This window comes from Cherax quadricarinatus, chromosome 22, assembly GCF_038502225.1.
Source record: "Cherax quadricarinatus isolate ZL_2023a chromosome 22, ASM3850222v1, whole genome shotgun sequence".
In the NCBI taxonomy this organism is placed as follows: domain Eukaryota; kingdom Metazoa; phylum Arthropoda; class Malacostraca; order Decapoda; family Parastacidae; genus Cherax; species Cherax quadricarinatus.
In genome coordinates, this window is record NC_091313.1 from 17,991,596 (window position 1) to 18,006,296 (window position 14,701).

General features: G+C 43.8%; 1 protein-coding gene across 12 annotated transcripts in view; it reads right to left on the bottom strand.

The window, feature by feature from the left end:
• f (espin protein forked) overlaps positions 1-14,701 on the bottom strand; it is a 638,438-nt gene that overhangs the window by 34,724 nt on the left and 589,013 nt on the right. For all 12 annotated transcript variants that reach the window (XM_053778210.2, XM_053778207.2, XM_053778212.2 and 9 more), the window contains 2 exons: positions 11,560-11,988; positions 5,369-5,476 (listed from right to left, as the gene is read on the bottom strand). In XM_053778210.2, the coding sequence (XP_053634185.2) occupies positions 5,369-5,476; positions 11,560-11,988 (537 nt within the window). The remainder of the gene's footprint in view (positions 1-5,368; positions 5,477-11,559; positions 11,989-14,701) is intronic.

Below are 14,701 nucleotides of genomic sequence, written 5' to 3' on the forward strand. Positions count from 1 at the left end.
GGCCATCTGACCGAGACCTTTCGCTGGCTTACCGCTCCACCCCTTTAGAAATTAAGATTATAATTATAACCATTTTTTCTTAGTTGCTAGATTACAGGTGGTGATGGTCACAAGGTGAGGAAGAAGAGGTTGACCTGCTGCTGGAGAGGCGATCCTGGTGTGGAGGGAGAGAAGCGAGACGGAGAGGGAGAGGCGAGACGGAGAGGGAGAGGCGAGACAGAGAGGAAGAGGCTAGACAGAGAGGGAGAGGGAGAGGGAGGGGGAAGAGAACACGGCAGGTCAGTAACAACAACTTGCTACGCTAGACGAGAGAAAGTTAAAGTTTGGTGGGCGGCGCAGACAACAGAGAAAGTGGTGATGTTGACGAGGAACTTCAGAGGGGAAGAATAAAAGAAGAGAAAAAAGAAAGTTATGCTTGTAGAGGTAAAGAAAGAGGCAAAGAACTTAAGATAAATAGGTACAGCAAGAGAAACGACGTCCCCTCACGAAGCTACTGTAGATGACACGAGGGTGTGGTCAGCCAGGATCAACAAGCACTTCTCTCATGCATGAAATCAATCTCTCCTGGGTCTGTTTTATTATTATTATTATTAGTGGCCGCGCTTCATTTTCTCCGTCACTTTCCTCCACATTGTGTCCATCTTCACTTTCACTTCTTTAGACTAGCTTTTTCTTTATTGGTCGTTCTGGCTATTTATTTGCTGTATTTCTGTTTGTCTTGCTATCCTGAGGTTCCATCACCTCTAAAAAAGTAAGACTAGAGGAATATTGCAGTAGGCCTATTGCCCCATACTTCTCAGGTCCTACTCAAACCCACTCATTTTCACTCACGTATATATCATGTTTAAGGCTACTCGAAGTATTTGCTACAATGACTTGACTTGGCTGTTGTTATATTCACGTACATCGCCAATACCAAACCTGCGCTTTCCTACAGCCTTTCTAAATTAGAATTTATCTAACATGGACCAGTTTTAATTTGTCGTAGTTTATATTTTTTAGCTCTTTATCTGTATTTATTATCTTCACTTTGCAAACTCAAGCCATAACTCGCCAGATTCTACTTACTCAATCTTCGCCAGAAAGACTCTTGATGAAATTAAGACACATGTGCAACATCTGGGTATCTTTATTGTAGACGTTTCGCCATCCAGTGGCTTTATCAATACAAATTCCAGGATATAACTTGAAGATAGTAGAACTATGTACTCCTAGTTTGAGGGACTGATTACCTCATCTTCTGTACATAGTTCTACTGTCTTCAAGTTATGTCCTGGAATTTGTATTGATAAAGCCACTGGATGGCGAAACGTCTACAATAAAGATACCCAGATGTTGCACATGTGTCTTAATTTCATCTTGTCGGTATTGTATACCATTCTCGTACAGAAAGACTCTTGATAAGGGAGATAAAACTTGTTCAGCATTCTTCGTATTTTTCCCATGTATTTATATTGCCTCCTGTATTATGCAGAACAGCAGTGCCAAACTATGGTAATGAGGCCCTAATAACAATTGGAGTATACCCTGGGACTTCTGATATACTTTCTGGTGTGAAGCCAAGAGTCTATTAGTTGTACTGGAACACTTATGCACTGTTGCCTTCGTTATATTTCTGCGTGCTACAGCTCTTACGTCTTCCTATTTAAGTTACACTTTAACTGCATCTGCAGGTTTTCTGACGACAACAACAACCCGTGGAGATACTCCTAAGGCTTCTTGATGTCTTGAAAATAAATACTTCGGTTTACTTTTGTGTTATAAGTAAACTTACTAATGACGCAATATACTTCTACATCAAAATCACTTGTAAAACAACTCCACTTTGATTTATCCCAATTCATACAAATTCTGCAGCCTACCGGTCAGCCATACTTTGATCCAAGAGAAATTTCCTTTCCATCCCATGCGCCGCCACTTTCATAACTCTCGTGTATGGAGCTCTCAATGATCTCACTGAAGCCCAGATAAACAATATCGTTCTCTTAATCATGGTTCACCGCTTCAAATACCACAGAGGAAAGAGTCAATGTGTTAGGCAAGAACAATAGCTTGTGAAGTTGAGATTCGATCAAATTATGATCATTATGGGAACTAAGAACTGCACCCGCTTTTGTATATAAGAGTAACATTGGCTATCATTCATATCTACAGAAAAGTGGCACGTGGCAGTGATTTATAAAAGAAACTAGCTAGTGGTTTAATAAGTTCATCTTTGCATTGATCAAATACTCCTTGAAAACAGTGTGTCGGGACTACGGGGCTCATTAGGTTTTTCTATGTATCTGTTGAAGAAAAATGTTACTAGTGACTTACGTAATTTATTTTTGCATTACGTCACCTATAATTATTATTTTACGGGATTTCATTTTTATTTTACTTTGTGCAAGAAAAAGCAAGAAATAGTTAAAAAAGTGAAACACTTGCTTTGTCATCATCAGCAAGTCTTTGATTTTAGTGGATCTATCTTAAGTTAAATCTGACAAATGGCTAACGTTTCCTTTTAGACTAAATGGATGAATTTCAACCCTTGTACACACGTCAAGTTTGACTTAAATTTGTTTAAAGTGTCAGTCCTGGACATTGTTTCACTACCTGCTGTTCTAAACAAGATGTTACATAGACCCAGATCTCGGTCTCTGAGGGGGAATTAAATCTCTAGCCTTCCTGCTCTTGGCAAAAACCTCGTCTCCAGCACCGAGGTAGATAACAGGAATGTTACCACTGCCTTACAAGATGTTATCTGGCCTGCCTGAGGGAAATACCCTGTCTGCTCTTGCTCTCCCTTCTACCCAGTCTGCTCTGTCTGCTGTTGCTCTCCCTTCCACCCTGTCTGCTCTTGCTCTCCCTTCTACCCAGTCTGCTCTGTTTGCTCTTGCTCTCCCTTCTACCCAGTCTGCTCTTGCTCTCCCTTCTACCCAGTCTGCTCTTGCTCTCCCTTCTACCCAGTCTGCTCTGTTTGCTCTTATTCTCCTTTGCACCCTGTCTGCTCTTGTTATCCCTTCTACCCAGTCTGCTCGTGCTCTCCCTCCTACCCAGTCTGCTCTGTCTGCTCTTGCTCTTGCTTCTACCCAGTGTGCTCTGTCTGCTCTTGCTCTCCCTTCTACCCAGTCTGCTCTGTCTGCTCTTGCTCTCCCTTCTACCCAGTCTGCTCGTGTTCTCCCTTCTACCCGGTCTGCTCTTGCTCTCCCTCCTACCCAGTCTGCTCTTGCTCTCCCTCCTACCCAGTCTGCTCTGTCTGCTGTTGCTCTCCCTCCTACCCAGTCTGCTCTTGCTCTCCCATCTATCCGGTCTGCTCTTGCTCTCCCTCCTACCCTGCTGCTCTGCTCTGTTCTTGCTCTCCCTTGTACAGAGAACCTTCACGGCGCGCATAACGGAGATATAAAACACCTCAATTACTGGGAGCGATTGAAGTTCCTGAACCTGTACTCCCTGGAACGCAGGAGGGAGAGATACATCATTATATACACCTGGAAAATCGTAGAGGGACTAGTACCGAAATTGCACACGAAAATCACTCACAACGAAAGCAAAAGACTCGGCAGACGATGCAACATCCCCTCAATGAAAAGCAGGAGTGTCACTAGCACGTTAAGAGACAATACAATAAGTGTCAGGGGCCCGAGACTGTTCAACTGCCTCCCAGCATACATAAGGGAGATTACCAATAGACCCCTGGCTGTCTTCAAGCAGGCGCTGGACGAGCACCTAAAGTCGGTACCTGACCAGCCGGGCTGTGGCTCGTACGATGGATTGCGTGCAGCCAGCAGTAACAGCCTGGTTGATCAGGCACTGATCCACCAGGAGGCCTGATCACAGACCGGGCCGCGGGGGCGTTGACCCCCGGAACTCTCTCCAGGTAAACTCCAGGTACCCTGTTGCTCTGTCTGCTCTTGCTCTCCCTTCTACCCTGCTGCTCTGCCCAAGTATCTAACCCGGGAGCCCTTATTAAATACTTTTATTCCTCCGTAAATCTGATTTTTGTTTAACATTTCATGAGTGTGTAACCACAGACCAACGTTCATCCTGTCTTTAGTTCCATTTTTTCCTGCCCACGACATTCCACTCGTTGCAGCACGTATCCTTCATCTTCTGAGTCATTTTTTATTCATCACTCACCTTCCAGATAAGATGTAAGTCTCACCTACACCTTTCAGTCTCGGCTTTTAGATGTTACCTCGCGTGATCGCTCCTTCTCTCTTCCTTGACGATATCCTCATCGCCTAATCCAAGTCTTCCAGCTCAGGCTGACATATTTCATTAACTCGATCCCCCGTAAGGAACTTAACCCTTTAACCTCTCAAACAAAACTAGAGACGTAATGAATGGTTTTGAAAACCGACAAGTTGAAGAATTCCCATATGTTGCATAAGTGTCAATTCTTCAAAACCAGAGACAATAGGGACCCAACCCTAAGGGTGAGTGCTCATATATGTAACCCATCTTGTCTGATGGAGCACGGCAGGGAAACATATAAAGCAAATAAAGCGTACTTTATATATATATATATATATATATATATATATATATATATATATATATATATATATATATATATATATATATATATATATATATATATATATATGTCGTGGTGAATAGGCAAAACTGGTCAATCAGCAAGAACTCATTTAAAATTAAGTCCTTTCTGAAATTTTCTCTTATACGTTTGAAAGATTTTTTTTTCATTTATGTTAATGTAAAAATTAATAATTTTGTACCGAAAGAACCTTAGAAAACTTACCTAACCTTATTATAACAAGCGCAACTTAATATAGCCTAATCCAACTAAATATATTTTAGATAAGTTTACAATAACTTAATAATATACAAACACAATGAAATATTTTTTTTTCGTTAGGTTCAGAATGAGTCTTGCCTTATTCGGCAAGAAGAGCGTTGCTATTTAAGCCAATATCGCAAGTTTTACCTATTCGGCAAGACATATATGCCATATACAAAGGATGAGCTAAATTCCGGATGTACTCAAACCACGGAACGGGTGAGTTTTTGAAATCACGGCGAGTGAGTCGTAAAAGTCCAGGTCAGTGCGTATGCCACTCGACCAGCTGGCTACAATAAGATTCATCCAACTAGGTTTATCTCTATACATGGGCTCCACTCTCCATGGTTTTAAACCCAACCCATTCCGTGGTGTGTTTGTAAACGTGTTATTTCGATTTCGTGAGTCAGGAGGGAGGGGGAGGGAAAGAAAAAACTCCTTCCCTTACCTTCTGCTCCCTGCTCTCCCTCTCATGGTATTATCCCTCCCACAAACCTTTCTTCCCTCCCTCTCTTTCTGACTTCTCTCAATCCTTATTTCAGAGCCTTTTAGCCTCTTCCCTCCCTGTCTACGTTATTGACGTACCTGGTGGTGGAGGGATGTCGTCTTGAAGACCACTGGTGCGGACGTCAGGACTGGCTGATGCGTCGTCCAGTGGTGCCTGGCGGTCGTCGTAGTCAGGAGGGGGCACTCCTGCGGAGGACAAGTCGTGCTCAGGTAGGAGAGCCAGGGGGCAAGTAAAGGTAATAATACCACATGGGAGTAAAAGTGGTTTGGGTGGAGAAAGTCATGATCAGAGCGATTCAAAGACATAACTGATGACTGACAAGGGACTGCAAGACAATGTTTGGACGAGAGACTGGCAAAGTCAAGCCATGATTAAGAGGGATTCAAACCATGATTAGGAAAGGGATTCAAGTCATGATTGTGAGAGGGATTCAAGTTAAAATCGGAGTGGTAACGACATGCTGAAAAAAAGGTTAAGATAAGATATGACTGTCAGGTAGTACTGACATGATGAAAGATTGAAGTAATGATATGACTGCAGGAGCTGAGACGTGATTAGTCACGCATGATGGGAATTATAAGGAATGATGGGAATTATAAGGAATGATGGGAATTCCAGGAATGATTCCTTACAGAAGCTTTGAACAAAATATATGAATGCACAATCTAAGCACTGTACTGGCAACAATATCAAACAAAAGACACACGTAGCAGGACAAGCTTTTATTATTAAAACGTTTCGCCCTGTATAGAGCTTCATCATTACTTGATAAAGCTCTACAAAGAGCGAAACGTTGTGCCACTGAAAGCATGTTGTGAAACGTGTCTGTTCTTTAGAGGCAACTTCGTGTTAAAGGTCGGAAGGTCAGGAATGACTGACTGGAAGGACTGGAATGATGACAGGAATAACTGACTGGAAGATCAAGAATGTCTGGAAGGATTGGAATGACGACAGGAATAACTGACTGGAAGATCAAGAATGTCTGGAAGGATTGGAATGACGACAGGAATAACTGACTGGAAGATCAAGAATATCTGGAAGGATTGGAATGACGACAGGAATAACTGACTGGAAGATCAAGAATGTCTGGAAGGATTGGAATGACGACAGGAATAACTGACTGGAAGATCAAGAATGTCTGGAAGGATTGGAATGACTACAGGAATAACTGACTGGAAGATCAAGAATGTCTGGAAGGATTGGAATGACGACAGGAATAACTGACTGGAAGATCAAGAATGTCTGGAAGGATTGGAATGACGACAGGAATAACTGACTGGAAGATCAAGAATGTCTGGGAGGATTGGAATGACGACAGGAATAACTGACTGGAAGATCAAGAATGTCTGGAAGGATTGGAATGACGACAGGAATAACTGACTGGAAGATCAAGAATGTCTGGAAGGATTGGAATGACGACAGGAATAACTGACTGGAAGATCAAGAATGTCTGGAAGGATTGGAATGACGACAGGAATAACTGACTGGAAGATCAAGAATGTCTGGAAGGATTGGAATGACGACAGGAATAACTGACTGGAAGATCAAGAATGTCTGGAAGGACTGGAATGACGACAGGAATAACTGACTGGAAGATCAAGAATGTCTGGAAGGATTGGAATGACGACAGGAATAACTGACTGGAAGATCAAGAATGTCTGGAAGGATTGGAATGACGACAGGAATAACTGACTGGAAGATCAAGAATGTCTGGAAGGATTGGAATGACGACAGGAATAACTGACTGGAAGATCAAGAATGTCTGGAAGGATTGGAATGACGACAGGAATAACTGACTGGAAGATCAAGAATGTCTGGAAGGATTGGAATGACGACAGGAATAACTGACTGGAAGATCAAGAATGTCTGGGAGGATTGGAATGACGACAGGAATAACTGACTGGAAGATCAAGAATGTCTGGAAGGATTGGAATGACGACAGGAATAACTGACTGGAAGATCAAGAATGTCTGGAAGGATTGGAATGACGACAGGAATAACTGACTGGAAGATCAAGAATGTCTGGAAGGATTGGAATGACGACAGGAATAACTGACTGGAAGATCAAGAATGTCTGGAAGGATTGGAATGACGACAGGAATAACTGACTGGAAGATCAAGAATGTCTGGAAGGATTGGAATGACGACAGGAATAACTGACTGGAAGATCAAGAATGTCTGGAAGGATTGGAATGACGACAGGAATAACTGACTGGAAGATCAAGAATGTCTGGAAGGATTGGAATGACGACAGGAATAACTGACTGGAAGATCAAGAATGTCTGGAAGGATTGGAATGACGACAGGAATAACTGACTGGAAGATCAAGAATGTCTGGAAGGATTGGAATGACGACAGGAATAACTGGAAGATCAAGAATGTCTGGAAAGATTGGAATGACGACAGGAATAACTGACTGGAAGATCAAGAATGTCTGGAAGGATTGGAATGACGACAGGAATAACTGACTGGAAGATCAAGAATGTCTGGAAGGATTGGAATGACGACAGGAATAACTGACTGGAAGATCAAGAATGTCTGGAAGGATTGGAATGACGACAGGAATAACTGACTGGAAGATCAAGAATGTCTGGAAGGATTGGAATGACGACAGGAATAACTGACTGGAAGATCAAGAATGTCTGGAAGGATTGGAATGACGACAGGAATAACTGACTGGAAGATCAAGAATGTCTGGAAGGATTGGAATGACGACAGGAATAACTGACTGGAAGATCAAGAATGTCTGGAAGGATTGGAATGACGACAGGAATAACTGACTGGAAGATCAATAATGTCTGGAAAGATTGGAATGACGACAGGAATAACTGACTGGAAGATCAAGAATGTCTGGAAAGATTGGAATGACGACAGGAATAACTGACTGGAAGATCAAGAATGTCTGGAAAGATTGGAATGACGACAGGAATAACTGACTGGAAGATCAAGAATGTCTGGAAGGATTGAAATGACGACAGGAATAACTGACTGGAAGATCAAGAATGTCTGGAAGGATTGGAATGACGACAGGAATAACTGACTGGAAGATCAAGAATGTCTGGAAAGATTGGAATGACGACAGGAATAACTGACTGGAAGATCAAGAATGTCTGGAAAGATTGGAATGACGACAGGAATAACTGACTGGAAGATCAAGAATGTCTGGAAAGATTGGAATGACGACAGGAATAACTGACTGGAAGATCAAGAATGTCTGGAAAGATTGGAATGACGACAGGAATAACTGACTGGAAGATCAAGAATGTCTGGAAAGATTGGAATGACGACAGGAATAACTGACTGGAAGATCAAGAATGTCTGGAAAGATTGGAATGACGACAGGAATAACTGACTGGAAGATCAAGAATGTCTGGAAAGATTGGAATGACGACAGGAATAACTGACTGGAAGATCAAGAATGTCTGGAAAGATTGGAATGACGACAGGAATAACTGACTGGAAGATCAAGAATGTCTGGAAAGATTGGAATGACGACAGGAATAACTGACTGGAAGATCAAGAATGTCTGGAAAGATTGGAATGACGACAGGAATAACTGACTGGAAGATCAAGAATGTCTGGAAAGATTGGAATGACGACAGGAATAACTGACTGGAAGATCAAGAATGTCTGGAAAGATTGGAATGACGACAGGAATAACTGACTGGAAGATCAAGAATGTCTGGAAAGATTGGAATGACGACAGGAATAACTGACTGGAAGATCAAGAATGTCTGGAAAGATTGGAATGACGACAGGACTTCAAGGTCAAGAATGACATTTCAAAAAAAAAAAAAATAATACTCTTCGATCTCAACTGAAACAAAATTGAAAAAAAAAATTGATGATGATCAAGTATTCAACTCTGCCTCACAATGGGACGGGTTGCCATGAAACTTTCAATCGGGTAAATCAATTCTGCTCAAAATAATGTACTGTAAAAAAAAAAAATCCGTGGCGTGGATGATGGAACTTTAAATTTTGATTTCTAATATAATTACTTCTGGACATCTGACCACAACTAATTCACATCAAATAAATTCTATTGTTTTCAGAATTCCTCTAACTTGAAGAATACTAAATTATTATTATTATTATTATTATTATTATTATTATTATTATTATTATTATGTTCATGGAAAGCCCTAAACCAGTAAGATTCATACAGCACTTACGTAAAGGAATCTTATTTTATTTAATTTTTTTTTAGAAAAAAACCAAACCGGCATCAAGGTAGCCCTTTATTGAAGGTGTAAACAATATGATATGTATTTCAAGGACTATGTTACGGCAGGCTCTTTCAGCCTTGATATTCAGTAACCTAACCTAACTTTGCCTAACCTAAATTAACCTAACCTAACCCGACTTGACCTAACCTAACTTGGCCTAGCGTAACCTAAGCTGACCTAGCCTAGGTAATTGAACACAAATGCAACTGATATGACAATGTTTTGTGGCAACGTTTGACAGCGACTTGACAAAGCTCCTGAGGGGCGAAACGTTGCCACAATACAATGTCACATTAGTTTCATCCTTGTCTATTTACCTAACACTAACCTAGCCTAACCTGACATGACGTAATCTCACCTAACATGACCTGACATGACCTAACCTAACCTAACGAAAGCTAAGCTAACCTAAAATAACCTAACATGACCTAAAATAACCTAAGATGACCTGACCTAATCTAACCTGACATGACACATGTTCACCCGCACCATGTTCACCCGCACCATGTGTGGCCCGCATCATGTGTGGCCTGCACCATGTGTGGCCTGCATCATGTGTGGCCTGCACCATGTGTGGCCCGCACCATGTGTGGCCCGCACCATGTGTGGCCCGCACCATGTGTGGCCCGCACCATGTGTGGCCCGCACCATGTGTGGCCTGCACCATGTGTGGCCTGCATCATGTGTGGCCTGCATCATGTGTGGCCTGCATCATGTGTGGCCCGCACCATGTGTGGCCCGCACCATGTGTGGCCCGCAACATGTGTGGCCCACACCATGTGTGGCCCGCACCATGTGTGGCCCGCACCATGTGTGGCCCGCACCATGTGTGGCCCGCACCATGTGTGGCCTGCATCATGTGTGGCCTGCATCATGTGTGGCCCGCACCATGTGTGGCCCGCACCATGTGTGGCCCGCACCATGTGTGGCCCGCACCATGTGTGGCCTGCACCATGTGTGGCCCGCACCATGTGTGGCCTGCACCATGTGTGGCCTGCACCATGTGTGGCCTGCATCATGTGTGGCCCGCACCATGTGTGGCCCGCACCATGTGTGGCCCGCACCATGTGTGGCCCGCACCATGTGTGGCCCGCACTATGTGTGGCCTGCACCATGTGTGGCCTGCATCATGTGTGGCCTGCATCATGTGTGGCCTGCATCATGTGTGGCCCGCACCATGTGTGGCCCGCACCATGTGTGGCCCGCACCATGTGTGGCCTGCATCATGTGTGGCCTGCATCATGTGTGGCCTGCATCATGTGTGGCCTGCATCATGTGTGGCCCGCACCATGTGTGGCCCGCACCATGTGTGGCCCGCACCATGTGTGGCCCGCACCATGTGTGGCCCACACCATGTGTGGCCCGCACCATGTGTGGCCCGCACCATGTGTGGCCCGCACCATGTGTGGCCCGCACCATGTGTGGCCCGCACCATGTGTGGCCCGCACCATGTGTGGCCCGCACCATGTGTGGCCCGCACCATGTGTGGCCCGCACCATGTGTGGCCCGCATTATGTGTGGCCCGCACCATTTGTGGCCCGCACCATGTGTGGCCCGCACCATGTGTGGCCCGCACCATGTGTGGCCCGCACCATGTGTGGCCCGCACCATGTGTGGCCCGCACCATGTGTGGCCCGCACCATGTGTGGCCCGCACCATGTGTGGCCCGCACCATGTGTGGCCCGCACCATGTGTGGCCCGCACCATGTGTGGCCCGCATCATGTGTGGCCCGCACCATGTGTGGCCCGCACCATGTGTGGCCCGCACCATGTGTGGCCCGCACCATGTGTGGCCCGCCGCACTAAACTCGCCTCTCCAGCCAAAATAAAATAAATATTATTATAATTAATAATAATATTAGACTAGAAAATTATTATTATTATTATTATATACAAAAATGCGCTAGTCTTGCTTATTACTGTTATTAGTTAGTATTAGCGTTGTATTATTATACTGAAGGAGAAGCGCTAAGCCCGTAGGTGTGACAGAGAACTAGTGTTAGTGATGGTACATCAAGGCAGGTTAGTCCCTCACTTACCAGCGATCAGGTCATCAAGTCCCTGAAGACGCTGCCTCTGTCTGGCTGCCTCATCCCTGCCTTCATCGTCAGCGCTTCTGGACGATGACAGCGACGAAGAGGAAGAGCAGGAGTCTCTTTGACTGGCGTCCTTCGGGGAGGACCGTCCGCGGCGAGTGGACTCTCTGATTCGTCCTTCGCCACCGGCGTCCCTGGTGCGAGCTTCACCGGCGTCCCTGGTGCGTCCGTCTGCACCGGCTTCCCTACTACGTCCGTCTGCACCTGCGTCCCTGGTGCGTCCGTCGCCAGCGGCAGCGTCCCTGATGCGAGCGTCTCCTGCAGCGGCCCTGACCATGAGTGAAGGGTCGATGTCCTCGTAGTGGTGGTCGTGGCAGCTGCTGCTGCTAGCTGTGGAGACTGCGTCGTCACTGCTGTGTATGTCAGCTTTCACTGTCGAGCCAAGAAGAAAAGTTGTTGGTGAGATGGAGAACCCATGAAGGAAAAAACAACTGCGTAATTTGGAGTGATGAGGATAGAGACCGAATACTGGGGGTCAGAAACAGTGTACTGATGGACAGCAGGTGAGGGTTTGCAGCAAGAAATATAGCGTTGGAGCCAGAAGGTGTATGTGTGTGTCTTGTGGTCAGAAATTCAGCGATGGGGGCAGCAGGTGTGTATCTTGCGGTCAAAAATCATGCGTTGGGTGGCTAGGACCAACAAGGTAGGACCAACGGGTTGTTCATAATAAGATTACGAAATAGCAAAACTCAAATGCATAAACAATGAGAAGTGATGGTAAAATAATATGCAAATGAATGAGCTATTTAAAAACAGGTTTGAATAGAGGTAATAGAAAATCAGCCAATACTGACTATGCTGAGAACATCCCAGTGGATTAACCCAGCCATTCTCAGCCTAGAAGTTCAATTCCTGCGGTTAGGAGCATAGTGTACTCACCTATATGTGGTTGCAGGGGTCGATTCATAGCTCCTGGCCCCGTGTGTGTGTGTGTGTGTGTGTGTGTGTGTGTGTGTGTGTGTGTGTGTGTGTGTGAAAAACTAGAAAAAGAAATCACCAAAAAATGAAGACTAGGAAACAAGAACAATGAAAAAGAGAACAATAAAAACCAAAAGAACACTAAAAGAAACAAGACTGCTTGAAAAACCAAAGAACACCGAAACAAAGAACACTGGAAATAAAGAATACCGGAAATAACGAAGAACGCTAGAAATAACAGTGAACACTGAAAAAACAAAACAATGAAAAACAAAGAACACTTAAAAAACACCGAATAAACAACAACAACAACAAAAAAACTGACACAAAGAACACTGGAAACATAAAAGAACTCGGGAAAACAAAATCACCTTTGGCTGGCCCGGGTCAGTGGTTAGTGTGAGGCGTGAGAACGTCTGTGTTGTGTCCTTGTCTGCCTACCACACACCTGACAGTCAGGCAGACAGTCAGCCAGTCAGTCAGTTAGTTACTTACTTAGATAATCAATCAGTCAGTTATTTAATCAGTCAGTCAATCAGTTAGTTATTTAGTCAGTCAGTCAGTCAATCAGCCAGTTAGCCAGTCAGGTAGTCACTTAGTCAATCAGTCAGTCAATCAGTTAGCCAGTCAGCCAAAAAAGTCATGTTTAGATAGTGGTTACAGGAAGCAGAAAGCTGGCTCAGTGCTCTTCCATGACGCCCACTCTACGGGGCACCTGAGGACTCAGACATTTCCATGCCTGGAGTTATATCAGGTTCTAGTCCTTTCTTTACGTAGTACTTTCTCCTAGTGCCTCTGGTGCACTTCCGCTTTCTTATTAGTATATTTTAGTGAGATGACTTTCTCACTGTGTATCTAGAGCCTTCCTTTCTTGTGTTAAATCTCCCTTATTATTCTTCCAGTGTTATTTTCTTATCCATTCACTGCGTACAGTCTTGAATAAATCAAATAAATCAAATAAAAACTCTAATATTTTTTTTTTCTGACGAGATGTTTAAAATTCTTTATCAGCTGATGTGCTTATGTAATTAAAATATCATTATTCTCAAGCACTATTTATAAACATTGCTGACGTGTTGAGATGATTACGAATAATTTCTTATCCTCTTCGTATTCTTAAAACTACTTGTGATAATCCACTTGCATGTTTAATATGTTACTAATTATAATGCCATATTATAATGCCTTATTTAAATCAAGGTTAAAGTTCTTCAAATGATGGACTCAAAGGCATATTAACCAGAGACAAAATCACACCGTGTATTAATTTGCAAAGAACAATTACACACTGCATTACGAGAACCTCTAGGCAGCTCGATGCTGACGTCTGGGAATGGAACACAGTCACCTCCCGGCCCCAGTGTTATATTGCTGGAGTAATTGTGAGAATGAAAGGTGGGAGAGAGTAGCTGAACCTCAGAAGTACGTTGTCGAGGAAGCTTCAGAGACAAGTGTCATTGTGGTAATGGTATATAATACCCACCAGTAGATGTTTTCATCTACCAGACCGGTGTGTTGTGGAGGAGGCTGAGGCATTGAAGTGTATTGCTGAGGCTGAGATCTCTGAAGTGTGTTCCGAGGCTGAGGCTCTGAAGTGCGTTGTTGTAAAGGCTGAGGTTTTGAAGTGTTTTTTTTTTCAAAATTATGTACACTCGCAGCCTGCTGCTACCCTTTTGTAATAATTAGATAATGGGAAACACAAGCAAGCCAGAATATATATATGGTGTGGCGTGTCTCTCAAGTGTATATACACAGTGCGTTTACTTCACTGCCTATATTAGTGATAAAATTAATCTTAACTGGTGGTGAACACATTACAGTCTCACGGTCACAGAGGATAAGGTTCACACAGCAGGGAGTTTCATACATGAGCTGGGAGATTTCCGAAGCCAATTAGGACAGACTCAAGCATTCCAATATGTATCTAGCCGCTACGAAAGTTGCAAGCGAGAATGGAAAGGTTATATATGTTAACTATTCCGTAGATCATCGCCTACGCTGCCCGGTCTCAAACCAAACCTCCTCAATTGGGATGGAAATATTAGTAATGAAAACTAGTCGAAACACACAAGAAAGTAAAGTGTAATACATACTGAATATAAGTAGAAGTCTGCAAGATTTAACTCTCACCCTGCGTGTTTATGAGGCAGAAATAAAGCAGGAATCC